The sequence below is a fragment of the Capsella rubella genome, unplaced genomic scaffold, assembly GCF_000375325.1.
Source record: "Capsella rubella cultivar Monte Gargano unplaced genomic scaffold, Caprub1_0 scaffold_3, whole genome shotgun sequence".
NCBI lineage: Eukaryota > Viridiplantae > Streptophyta > Magnoliopsida > Brassicales > Brassicaceae > Capsella > Capsella rubella.
The window spans coordinates 4,433,550-4,446,505 of record NW_006238921.1 but is presented as its reverse complement, the minus strand read 5'-3'; the positions used below and the strand labels follow the sequence as shown (position 1 = coordinate 4,446,505).

General features: G+C 35.4%; 3 protein-coding genes across 3 annotated transcripts; 1 reads left to right on the top strand and 2 right to left on the bottom strand.

Moving 5' to 3' along the window:
* Positions 1–4,694: 4,694 nt before the first annotated feature.
* LOC17890993 (E3 ubiquitin-protein ligase SIRP1) lies at positions 4,695–6,355 on the bottom strand. The gene is made up of 2 exons (XM_006298037.2): positions 6,157–6,355; positions 4,695–5,924 (listed from the first exon to the last, which is right to left on the bottom strand). The coding sequence occupies exon 2, from the start codon at positions 5,843–5,845 to the stop codon at positions 4,841–4,843; it is 1,005 nt and encodes a 334-aa protein (XP_006298099.1). The 5' UTR covers positions 5,846–5,924; positions 6,157–6,355; the 3' UTR covers positions 4,695–4,840.
* A 456-nt stretch (positions 6,356–6,811) lies between these two features.
* Positions 6,812–9,161, bottom strand: LOC17892044. The gene is made up of 5 exons (XM_006298282.2): positions 8,856–9,161; positions 8,468–8,661; positions 7,848–8,232; positions 7,311–7,459; positions 6,812–7,123 (listed from the first exon to the last, which is right to left on the bottom strand). The coding sequence occupies exons 1-4, from the start codon at positions 8,946–8,948 to the stop codon at positions 7,337–7,339; spliced, it is 795 nt and encodes a 264-aa protein (XP_006298344.1). The 5' UTR covers positions 8,949–9,161; the 3' UTR covers positions 6,812–7,123; positions 7,311–7,336.
* Positions 9,162–9,402: 241 nt separating this feature from the next.
* Positions 9,403–11,960, top strand: LOC17891420. The gene is made up of 9 exons (XM_006298098.2): positions 9,403–9,534; positions 9,621–9,760; positions 9,894–9,984; positions 10,085–10,147; positions 10,450–10,512; positions 10,638–10,838; positions 10,942–11,053; positions 11,145–11,356; positions 11,550–11,960. The coding sequence occupies exons 2-9, from the start codon at positions 9,639–9,641 to the stop codon at positions 11,640–11,642; spliced, it is 957 nt and encodes a 318-aa protein (XP_006298160.1). The 5' UTR covers positions 9,403–9,534; positions 9,621–9,638; the 3' UTR covers positions 11,643–11,960.
* Positions 11,961–12,956: the final 996 nt, after the last annotated feature.

Here is a 12,956-nt window from a genome sequence, read left to right as displayed (position 1 = left end):
TGAAGCTCCTTACCCCTTAGCCACGCCTGAATGGAAACTTCAAAACAATTGGTGGAAGTTTAGGGTATTCAGTTAGGACTGGCTTTGAATCCTGTATTTTATCCAGAGCCTTACTCTCAGCTCTTGCTTCATTGAGAAGATAGCTAGGCTTTGTATCCTCTATCTGATCCAAGGGCTTACACGTCGGTGCTTTCTTTACAAAAATGCTTCTATCTTCTCCTCTGTGCTCCAAATCTGAACTCCCATTTCTGTTACACTTTTTAGCTGAGCGCTTTCTCTTCGTTGAACTTTCACGCTTTCTTGTTTCCGGTTTACTTGTGCTTTTCATTCTCTTGGTTGTAAGAAAGCCGGATTCAAGAGCTTCCAGAGCCCGAGTGGTCAATGGTCGTTTTCTTGTGCTCTGTCTTCTCTGACCATCTGTATTCTGTTGGTCGTGTTGTTGTTCAGATGAACCCAGTTCTTGAGTAGTTCCCAGATTATTGGAAGAACATCTATTAGTATTTGACCCTGAAATAGAAGGGAGCTCAAATACTTGCTTTTGTTCCATATCATTGGAAGCTCACGACTTGATCATTGAAACAAAACACAGCCACGGAAATTAAAGCAAAACCCACAAAAGCACGAAGCGGAAGAAGAAAAGATAAAATCTAGTGTTTTCAGAGCCAAATTATGTAGAAACACTGACCCAGATTCATAACCGGGCTAATCAGACCTGATCAAAGCAAAGCCCACAAAAGCATCGATCCCCGAACATATCAACAAGTTGCAGCATAGACATGTAATTTCTCAATGATCTCGTTACGGATTAACCCACGAGACGAACATATCAACAATGGTATGCAAGAAAAAGCAGCGAAAGTCGAAATCTTTACGCAAGAGACAAAAACATGGAACACACAAATTGTTAAAAAACAAAAAAAGTTGGGTACTTTGATGTATAAAGAGGAGGATTTTTCAGCAGCAATCTCCTCCGATTGTTAAGTTTCTCGATTAACAGGCATAAAGCAGTAGCGTTGCAACACAAGGAGACCCAGAAAGAGGAAAGCAAACACGAAAACGTAAATTGCCAAACAAGGCATAAGTAAAACCGAGGAGGAGATGGTAGATTTGATAACCTGAGTTTTAAGTTAGTTTTATGAGATGTCTCAGCCTTGCAATGTTGGAGATTGTGACACTTTGAGAATCCGGAGTTGGCAACAAGAACAAAGAGGACGAAGGATTTGTTCGTGTTTGTTGAGAGGGAGAGATAGAGAAGAGAGCACTGGTCGCTCTTTCAACACCAAGTCTTCGAGAAAGGTATGAGGCACAACAAGGTGAGAAATATATGAGAGAGTTGATCGAATAATATTAATCGTATAAGTGAATTTTTTTTTATTATATACGCACTTTGGAGATTTCTATTGGCTATTTTTTTTAAGGGTTTGGAGTGTTTTTATTGTTTTCAGTTTAAGAGTTGGAAGTTAAAAATTTCTCATAAAGTCGTGGACGTGTTTTGTGTTCTCTCTGAATTTATTTGGTGTGCTTTATTAGCCTACTTAGGTTGAATTATCGTTTGTTTCTTTTTACGGCATCGCTCAATACTACAAATTTTTATCGATACTAAACCTCATATAGTGTTTAAAAAAATTAGGTTTGATAAGATTGTATAGTGTCTTGCTATCGATTGGACTATGAAGAATCGTCCTTTGTTCTTCCGGGAGCAAGATTTGTGATCTCATTCTCTTCTTTAATTTTACTTTTGTCTTATTTATATCCTTTATAATTTCATGTATGTCTTTGTTTATGTGTTATTGGGTAAAGTTTTTGTTGTAGTCATTAGAATAGGTAGTACTCTTTCTTTTGGTATAAAATCTTAACATTATAAAACCAAGAGCAAAAAAGATTTATAGTATCTTAACTATATATGGGTTTAAACTATCTATATAGAGAATTTTGTAAAATGGAAGTATATGTTCGTAATTTTAGTCGAATACATGAAAATTTGCTAAATTGCTATCAAAAAGAATTATGATGAAGTTATCAAGTTTTAATAATAACTATAATAATTTAATATTATTAGTGGTTTAACCCGTTGAATATTAATATAATTTTGTATATAATATATTAATATTTTATGTAATGGGAGTGAAAATTCATAAGATAATGATTGTTTATATGGTGTTAAAAAAAATGATTGTTTATATATAGAAAATAACATATTACCAAATAAATGATTCTAACACATTGGTTAAATAATGTAGAAACCCTCAATAGTCATATATATATACAGTAAAACCTCTATAAATTAATATTGGTGGGACTACAGAATTTTATTAATTTATAGTGATATTAATTTATCTATAAATTAATATTTATTATTTTATAGTGTAAATTAATAATTATTAATTTATAGTGGTATCTTTAAAAGAATTAGACAATTTTACAAAATAAGATTAATCTTTAAGATTATACAAAAATTGTATAGTTTGGAATTGAATTGTATGTTTAGAGAAACAATTTAAAAATTAATTAAAAATATTATTAATAAATTCACTTATATACAAAATATATACATAAATTCAAATTTATGATTAATACCTCAACTGTTATCTTCTAACAGCCTATAAAACAAACAAAAGATGAATATGATGCATATTTATAAATAGAAAACATAAAAAAATTTGGTTATTTTATGATGTTATGGAGTATATTGTAATATTATAGTTTAAAAATATAACATAAATAATTTTTTATAGAGATGAGTTTGAGGAGAAAAAATTCATTTTTAGAAAAAACTAAAAGCATATTTTAACATAACTACTTATATCATATAATGTATATATTTAGAGTATATATATAGTGATTATTAATTTATGATATTGTTGGGACTATATTTACATAGGGATTTCAAAAAAACTTAGGGGGGTGTATTCAAAGTGGAATTTCAAGTGATTTGTAAAAGGTTTACAAATCCAGTGTTATTCAATCATGAATTTTAAAAAGTCTCATGAAATCCAGTGTTATTGAACTAATCATTTTAAAATCCACCTTAAAATCCACTGTTATTGAAAACAGTTTGTGGATTTGATTTTAAATGATTTCAGAGGATTTTAGTGGATTTCAGAGAACTTCCTTAGTTAAAAATATAATAATCCAAATCTCATAGTTTTAGGTGGGATTTGAAAGAATTTTACATAAATCATATGAAGTTACATAAAATCATCAAAATCTCATTAAAACTCAAATCTCTTAAAATGCTACTTTGAATACACCCCCCTTATTATCTTATTATCTTATCGAATTTGAATCATTTTTACACCGGCCCGACTTGGGACCAGCAAAAATTATTAATTTATAGTGTTTATTAATTTATAGAGTATTAATTTATGGAGGTTTTACTATTTATCAAACTCTTATATGATGGAAGTATAAAAAGCCTTTATATAATGTTATATCTCATTTTGTTTACCATGAAAAAAAAACTCATCATATGTTTCTTAATATAATAATTTCTGTTGCCATTGAGTGCAATACTTCTCACTATTTTATATCAAACTAGACAAATGATATATACTACCACTCGATTTAGTTTGGTTTAATTGACGAGAAATCTTGATGTTTGTACATTTTTCATCATCCTAATAATTGCCTATCATGGCCCTCGCGGTGGCTTTTTACAAGATCCACCATTCCACTGTGACTTGTTGCTACATCCATGTCCTGGTGGTGACTCACTATGAGGTGTTCCGATCTTCACTGACTCTCTTAAATCTTCTTCTAGACAATTTAAGAAGCAACAAATAGATTTTTAGCATATATATGTATGTAAAACTGGCTTCTTATTATATGAAACAGGAATTAGCTGAATACGGAAATGAGACAATTGTATAAAATCAAGAAATCAAGTTTTTTTGTTCCTCGGTCAACAAAAGATGATGATATGAACAATCCAAGAAAAAGAAGTGGGAGAATACATAAAACGCACTTCCGTAAAGTTGTGTTAAATAAAATAAAAACAGTTCGAAATGTGGAATCACTCTGCCAGTTCAGAACCACCGCATCATTCTGCAAATTACTATGTGATATAGCTACAACTCAATAAGATGTTACGTACCTACTTATTAGATCAATTCTAGTTACAAGTGGGTATGTGATGATGAGTCCATAACAACACCCAAAAGAATCACTCACTAAGTTTGCGAAACTTGTCTGGTTGAGCTGAGACCGCCTTGGATGAAATCACCAAAGCGAGAACCAAAAGGCAGCTGATCAACCACAGCTTTCCTTTCATTTCTTCTACTTCTGTTCTGAATATTACTGTAATGGTTCTGCAGACTAATTATGCAGTAGATATGAGTATTTATATCAGATCAGACATACGACTATGGTTCTTTATATTTATGCTAATAGAGCTTTCGAATTATACGTAGACATTTTCCTTCTATTTTTTATTCATTTTTCAAGGAATTATGCTTAGGTTTCCAGATTACCGCGTGAAGAGATTTGAAACAATCGTAATAGAGAGATATGTAATTATATAATACACATAAGACAAGATCAAGTCTTCTGCTCAAATATACCAATAGAGACAGAGAATTGGGACGACTGCATTAAGTTCACCCATTTCTTAATACTGGTTATAAATAGTTGTGATTCTTAATGGTTTTTTCTACTGGTCTAAATAGGAACAAATTTGAAACAATCAGCAAGAGAAATGTTGAAGTCAATTAAAAAAGGACTTGTAATTAAATTCAAAAGAATCCATTATTCACCAACTCTGAGAAACTATGTGCAGAGCAAAATAACATGAAACACTAACGACTGTTCAAGTAACCTGATGACCCAAATTGTGAGCCTTAGTTTAGTTAGCTGATGGATTGTTCGAACTTGAGTCTGGTGATGATGATCCATCGCTTACCACAGAACCGATACTGATACCGCCATTGTTACCATCGTTTCTCAAAGTTTCTGCAACGGTCTTTGGCTTACCGACGTCATCAGCTGTAGGAAGCAGATATCTGCACACAGGGCATGAGCTATGAAGTTCAAGCCATGGCAGCAAGCAGTCGCTATGAAACTTATGCTTACAAGGCATCTCTTTCGCCTCCATACCAATCTCAAAATCATCCAAACACACAGTACATTGCAGCAAACGATCTTCGATTTTCACAATCCCCAGCGCCTCAACTGCCTCTTTTGTAGCCGGAGGTGTCCCATAGCGGTTGTTCAGATCATTCTCAGCCAAACGCTGAATCAAGGTCTCGAATCCAGGTCCAATGAAATAGTCACCCAAAGATCCAGAAGGGAGAGAAGTGGTGTCGATGGAATCTTGTTGAACACTGATCCTTTGGTTGAAGGAGTTGATCAAGATAACGAGCTCGCTGTTATCCTCATGGTTCTGGGATTCAGTCAACAACCCAGCTCGAATCCCCTGAAGGATATTAGCGATGGCAGCAGAGTGCCTAGTCCTTATCCTTCTAATCGCTTCAAGATGCACATTTATATCAACTTCTCCATCATTGCCCCCAGCAACATCAAAAGCATCATCATCATCATCATCATCATCGTCATCGTCGTCTTCTTCGTCTATGTCTTCATATTCGTCCTGAGCAATAGTTTCTGAGTCTCCCTGATCAGTTGAAATGTGGTCATTATTGTTGGTCATCATCCCCATCAAGATAGGAGCCCAGAGAGAATCGGCAGGGAGTTGATCAGTGGTAGCGGGATCTTGAGCATTGTTATCATCCACTTGTTCAACAAATCCACTTTGACAGAAGTTGCATGTGATGATCTCGCCTTCGATCACTGGATTCACCGATCGAGCACACATGTGACACCAATACGTTGTCTCTGCTGCATCTTCCATCACTCTCTCTCTCTCTCTCTCTCTCTCTCTCTCTCTCTCTGCTTTTAACCAAATGAAAATGCAGAAACGATACTGAACCCTAGAATCAGAAAGAGACTTGATCAAACCAGTCAAAAAAAAATTGCAATCAACAACACAAAGAAACTAAAAAAACTGAAATCAATCTAAAATCGTTTCAACTCATTATACTCAATCACGGATGGTGTTTATAAAGATTAGGGATTCCAAACGAGGAAAATTGGAACAACACAAGCCAGAAATCAAAAAAAAAAACATAAGAATCGGAATAGGGGATTATTTGACAAAGTTACCTCTTCGGAATCAAAAACAAAGACTAGTACGAGAATCCAAAAGAGACGAAGACTAAGAAAAATTCGAGAGCGACCCAAGAACCAAAATAGTTTCAGCAGAAAGGGATCATCGTCGTCGAGCGGAGATTTTTGTGGGTGAAGTGTCTGAATACGGCTGGAGATCCACGCAGACTCTCTTTTTTTTTTTTTTGAGTCTTTAATTTTGACCCCTTCTTTTCAAAACTATTTTAATCTAATCTCTCTCTCTCTCTAATCCAGCCAGCAAGCAAAAGCTAATTAGTCAGACGTGGATAAGTTCTCGATTTTTTTTAGGTCAAATGATTTAATTTAGACTGATATCATTTTTTTTATTTTACTTTACTGGGCCCGATTACTAGTTTAATTACTAATCCACATGGACTGGTCATTCAACGCCAGTCCCCAATCCCCCCACGCACCTATATATGCATCACATGAAGGAAATATTGGCACGAAAACTAGTCCTGATAAAACGATAGACCTTTTGATATGTCGACGTTGCATAATACCTATACTTGTTCCTTGAGGATTTTACAATCGTATGTCACCATTGGCTAATCATGCATCTTTATGCTGCTACTTGAAAATCTAGAAAACTATAAATCCTTTTTTTGCTCAACTTTTCTGTCCATGCATAAACTTCAAAAAATTTAATGAATACCAAATGTTTGGAAGACAACAAATAATATCTTTTATACTAATCCACCAATTCATTCATCTCAAAAGAATGCATTTTTCATGTACAGAAAAGAATGCTGATATGTACATTCCTAATCCATATATCCCACACCAGATCTATACAGTTTCGAGTAAAACGAATCATGATTCAAGGCAAATGGTTCTTAATTGTCACCCTCTATGCAAAACTCACATCTGGGTTCTTCAAATCGATAACAAAGTACAGCTTTAGATCGTTGAGTGAAGTTCCTCTAGCCAGATAGCTAGCTTCCTGCCAATTTGAAACTACCAGTCAAATCTAAGAAGCTAAGAAGAGCAATGCTGCAGAACAGGATTGCCAATTTACCAACACATGTAAGTTACTGAGTACAAGGATCCACTAGTAAGAAGCTTCGTTCTATGTCTATATAAATGTGAGCAAATAAAATCCACCAGAAAAAAAAGGCTTAGTACAATACCGGCCACAGTCAATAGAGATGTTGAATCAGCGGAGACTGGAATCAAGTGCCTCCAAGGATCTGGACAGAGGAGACTTATTTCGAGAGGCTTCTGCAGCAGATGATGGGGTTCCTTTGTAAATGTCTCCAGCTGAATGATATTTAACCACCTACAAAAAGGATACAAAACGATGAAAACCTACTTGCTATGGCTGTGTAATTTTTAAGAAGAGTGCTGAGACAATAGAAGCTAGTATAAAGGCTCTTGTTTATTTTTGACTAGAGTAGCAAAGAGCTAAAAGGTATCGTTCGTTTCTAGATATTTCAACCAATTCTCACTATATTGCATCAGATGCAGTTTCAAAAGAAGAGCCAACAAAAAACTATTTGTGAAGGGTATTCACATCCACTAAGTCACTAATAATCTTGGCAGGGTAACCAAGCATCTAGAAACCCACTGCAAACGCAATTCTGAAGACATAGAAAAACAAGTGCAATACCTCATCTACAATGAGTACATAAACTACTTAAGAGAGCAATAATAAGAAATAGAAAGACCTGTGTTACATTGGGCGTAGTGATATTGCTTTGGCCGCCATCAGACAGTGGAGTGTAGGAGGCTGGTTCGTCAACAGAATCTCCCAAGATTTCATCAGAACGTGAACGTGGCTTAGCTATAACATGAGGCTCTAAGAAGCTATTTCGTAATTCTGGATCACGTGAACGTTGCCTAGCTAAAAGAGGAGGTTCTAAGAAGCTATTTCGTAAATCTGAATCTGATTGACGAGGAAATGAAGTGTCTATGATAGAAGCTCCCAGTCTATAAATCTGAAACCATAACAGAGAGGACGATAACCTCACAACAAACCCAGCAACTTCCATAGCCATGGTGAGTTTCACAGAGAAGATGTAGAAGGCTTGATACATCTCAGAAGAAAGATTCCTACAATGAAAATCAAATCTTTTGTCAATAATAAGCAGCAGATGATAAGATGGCTCTACTCTACAGAATCTGAACAGGACATAACAATGGTTTAATGATCAATCATTTCCAAAAAAGATAATGAGCCTATCAAGAAAAGTTCAGGACAGATAACATGCAAATTAAGAAAATCCACAGAAAAAATATTTGGATCATGATCACAAGCAAGGGTGTTTCAAGGATAGTGTCATCATACCAAATCTCCTTGAAGAAGAGTATGAACCATGAGACATCAAGAAGAATGCCGCAGAAAAGAAGAAACGCATAGGTTCTGACAAGACTCTGGCTATTACTCTCGATTGCCACTAACCCAAATAACGCAATCGCCAAATTTATCAGCAAGACTCCATTGTACAATGCCCCTAATGAACCGATCAGCGCGCACCCAATCTGAAACCATCATTACAAATGATTCACCAATATCAGCTTCTTTCACTTCTAACCACAAATAAAAGAAAAAAAAATGGACAAAGGAATCGAAGAACCCTAGCCCCCAAAACAGATACGAATCATTCACGAGAAGAAGAAGAAAAAAACGCGAAATCAAAGGGAATGAAACCATTGCAAAGCAATTGCGGATTTACCTGAGCGTAGATAAGAATCACAACGACGGATTGGAGCCTAACATAGTCGCGAAGCCAATTACGTATTCGATTTCGTAACGAAACACAAATCATCGTAAAATCTCAACCTCGCTGCAGCTCTCGTCACTTGTTACTCCGATGTCTCTTCATTATACAAAAACGGGTCGAAGATTCTGATGTTCAATTCCAATATCCCGTCGAACGAATCACAGATGACGCAAGAGAGAAGCAACGATGATTTGAGAATTTTCGAGGAAGAGAGTAAAAAGTTTTCTTTGGCGGGATCGCGTTGCAGGAATAAGAAAAAAAAAGAAGGAAAGGAAATATTCTGTTCAGTGGTATCTCGAAGTTAATTAGTGTGAGTTGTGACGACGCGCTAAACGGATTGGAGAAACTGGGCCGTATTGGATATCTGTAAAAGCCTTAAGCCCAATACGACATACCGGTTATTACCAAAACCGGTTACTTCGGTATTTGATTTTTATATTTTTGTAAACGACGTCGTTAAGACCTTACATGTCGTCGACCTCTACTACTCATCATATGTGTCGCTCAGATTTGAGGATCGGAGATATATGAATCTGTCGTTTCATTGGATTTGAAACTTGACAAAAACAAAAACAAAAAAGAAAAAAATCTACTGATCCGTCAAATTCTGGAAACGATCTCGATTCTTCAGGTTTGTTTGTGATTATCTTTGGATTTGCTGATTGTTTCGTGCCCCGTGAGGAATTGTTCGATTGATTTATTTTGTTTCTCCGGTAGGATTGATCGACGACGAAGATGATGAAGATTCAAATCGGTGTAATGGCGTTTTTGGTTGCAATCTCTATGGCGTCTCTCTTTGAATTTGGAATGGCTTCTCCGAACACCGTTCCTGCTTTCCTCTGGTCTCCGCATCTCCAGTTATGCATCTCTTTTCTCTATCCTTGTCAAATTTGGTAGCTGAAGTTGTGATATCTGATGTCTGTTTCGAGCTGTGGCGATTTGTGGCATTAGATTACTTGTTTAATTGGAGTATTTGATTCTCAAAATCAGGTCTACCAATGAGGCTGTAAATTATCAAGTCATATCTGCAAAAGATCTAGTGGGTTCTGTTTTCACTCAAGGAGGCTGGTCAAATTTTCTGGTATGGCTTCTTTTAATGAGCAAATGATTTTTCAATTTATACAACTCACTGGATGTCATTTTGTTTTCTTATTCTCATGTTTACTGTTATTTTGTCATAGTGCTCAGAGAAGAAGAAACTTGAGCAACCTGTTGATGTTGCACTTATGTTCATAGGCAGAGAGGTAAGTACATTTTCTTTTCTTTTTTTATCTGTGAAAGATATATTATGTCAATTCTGTGTGAGTGAACGATGTAGGAGCTCGTTTTAACATTAGCATGAATGACCATCTCCATCTGAATCTTTAATTTCTTGTTGTAGGAGCTCATTGTAAACATTAGCATGATTAATCATTTGGATCTTTGGTTTCTTGTTGTGTTATATTATGAGGAAACTTGTGTCTTAACTCTTGCAATTAAATGTCTCTGCTCTGTATCTTCCGTGTGATGCTGAGAATTCTAAAATTCACTTTCTTTTTGCCTGCAGTTACTGTCTACTGATGTTTCTTCAACAAGGAACTCGGACCCTACCCTTGTTAATACATTGAATGTAAGTACAAGTTTTCATCTCTTCATTACGGGATTCTGATAATGCTTCTATGAGACAGATCTCTGACCTAGTTGTTTTGCTTAAACCTCCACAATACTCTAACATCCAAGTCTTTTTTTCAACAGAATCTATTTACAGCTTCCAACTTCTCACTGGCATTCCCATATATTTCTGCGCCAGAGGAAGAAAGGATGGAGAATTTGTTGCTTTCAGGGCTTAAAGAAGCTTGCTCCAACAATGTAGGAGTCAGCAATATCGTGTTCTCAGATTCGTGCTTTGTTGAGGATGGAACTATTCAGAAGCTATCAGGCCTGCAGTCTTTCAAAGTAATACTAATTGCTCTTATGTTTTTGTTTTTCCTAATCCCATGCCTACTCAAGGATATAACCCCTTTCTTTCACTCCCTGATTACTCATGAATAATTGACAGGATCATTTGCTGACTAGAAGGGAAACAAGGAAAGATGGAGAAACGGACTTAGTTGTGGTCTGTTCCGAGGGTTCTGAATCAAAAAGTCAAGCTGGCCAATCTCATTCAGAGCGTAAGTGGAAAGATAGTTATTGCAAAAGAATACTAACAGATTAATAATATGAGAAGAAAGACCTGAAGCAATAGTTTGAACTATTCTGCAGATGAAAGCATCTCCGAACTTGTGAATTCTGTAGAAGAGTCTGGCAGTAAATATACAGCTCTTTATGTTTCTGATCCTTATTGGTACACATCATACAAAACTCTCCAAAGGTTTCTAGCTGAAACTGCTAAAGGAAACAGCACTTCTGAAGTTACTACTGGCTGTGATGAACTCTGCAAATTTAAGTCATCACTTCTGGAGGGCATACTAGTGGTAAGAAGTTACTCATTTTACTCTCTGTTACGCTTCTGACTTGGGTTCTCATCGTTCTCAACCAAGATTTATGAAATTGACAAGTTTATTTAATAAAGCAACTTGATCATATCTAGGTCAAAGCTAATATCATTCAGTGTGTTTTTTATTTCCTCTGATTTTGTGTCTCGTCGTTTTCTTTTTCTTTTTGCAGGGAATCGTTTTTCTGCTCATTTTGATCAGTGGACTTTGCTGTATGGCGGGTATCGATACACCGACAAGATTCGAGACTCCTCAAGATTCTTAAGCTGTTGACCCGTAAGAGCCATCCCCCCCACCTTTTGCTTTGCTTTTGACGAGTCTTTTCTTGTGCATAGTGCGCATTGTGAAAGGTACCTCAGTGTCGATTTGTTACATTACTTTAAAAACAGAATCTGCATAAGCGATAAAATCCCCTTGTAACATGTATTCATCTTGTTTGTGAGTCTTTTCTTAAACGTTATAAATTAATAATGGAGAACGAGTGAAAAAACCAGAGAGACACTGGACGGACTACATTCTTTTCAGACAGTTGTTGTTTCTTTTTCTATCTTTTTACATAATACAGTAGTATAAATTACATATATTCCACAGTGATCTCGTGGTATCGTACTGATATATCAATTTGGGGATTTGGACATAGATTTCGTGGAAAAACGCAGAACACCGAAGTCAGTAGAGTTAAAAGAGTCACAGAGTGGTAGGACATGTGTTCCATCATTTGTACTGGTTAAGAGAAAGTAAATAAGACAATGATTCAAAATTATGAAGTGAAGTACCCTGCACCAAAGTTTTACTTCATATTTGTATCGGCATGTTCTTGTGTCGTATAAGTTGCTCTATGATTACGAAGGACCACTTAACAGATTATCATTTATCGAAATAAACTTATTTGTTTTACTATTTCGTAAAGTTGCTCTATGATTCAATACTTGGCAAATTCATCATATGTTGCGGTCCTTATGGTCCCTGCATGGACCTGTTGACAAAGTCTTAAGATCAATCTTTCAGATTCTCTGGTTGACCGAGCTCCCTCCACATAGAGTAGTATAAAGAATCATTACGATCGAAAACGACGGTTCTATTCATCTTTTTTTTTTTCTTTTTTCTCAAAAGATACTATTCTTATACCCTTTTCCTCAAACTATATACTAAATTACTATTTGTGTCATCATGAAAAAGTTCTGTAGACATCATTTACAAACAATATTGTTAATCTTTCTTTATACAGTGCAAATTATTGATAAAATATAATATTATACCTATTTCTTTCAACTATTTGTATCCCCTACTGCCACATGACTGAAGTTTGAAGTTTCAAATTATATACTAAGATTTTGAATGGTAACTATACCGTACTACAAAACCGTACCGCAACAGTGCTATAACAATGTCAAAATATCTGCATATACATATATATCTATGTATTTTTGTTACTATTTGAACTGCACCGCACTTCTCCTGCAGTGAAAAACGCAATTATCATTCGGAGCCTAAAACATATATATATATATATATATATATATATATATATATATATATATATCTACTGACTTTCGTAGACTAGTCATTCTGACTTCAG

Bases quoted from the DNA above. Each gene is read 5' to 3' on its own strand.
- LOC17890993 (XM_006298037.2), bottom strand. From the start codon at position 5,845: ATGGAAGATGCAGCAGAGACAACGTATTGGTGTCACATGTGTGCTCGA.
- LOC17892044 (XM_006298282.2), bottom strand. From the start codon at position 8,948: ATGATTTGTGTTTCGTTACGAAATCGAATACGTAATTGGCTTCGCGAC. The intron at 8,662-8,855 runs GTAAATCCGCAA...TGATGGTTTCAG, and splicing joins TGATTCTTATCTACGCTCAG to ATTGGGTGCGCGCTGATCGG. The intron at 7,460-7,847 runs GTCTTTCTATTT...TCCTTTTTGTAG, and splicing joins CTACGCCCAATGTAACACAG to GTGGTTAAATATCATTCAGC.
- LOC17891420 (XM_006298098.2), top strand. From the start codon at position 9,639: ATGATGAAGATTCAAATCGGTGTAATGGCGTTTTTGGTTGCAATCTCT. The intron at 9,985-10,084 runs GTATGGCTTCTT...ATTTTGTCATAG, and splicing joins GAGGCTGGTCAAATTTTCTG to TGCTCAGAGAAGAAGAAACT. The intron at 10,839-10,941 runs GTAATACTAATT...AATAATTGACAG, and splicing joins CAGGCCTGCAGTCTTTCAAA to GATCATTTGCTGACTAGAAG.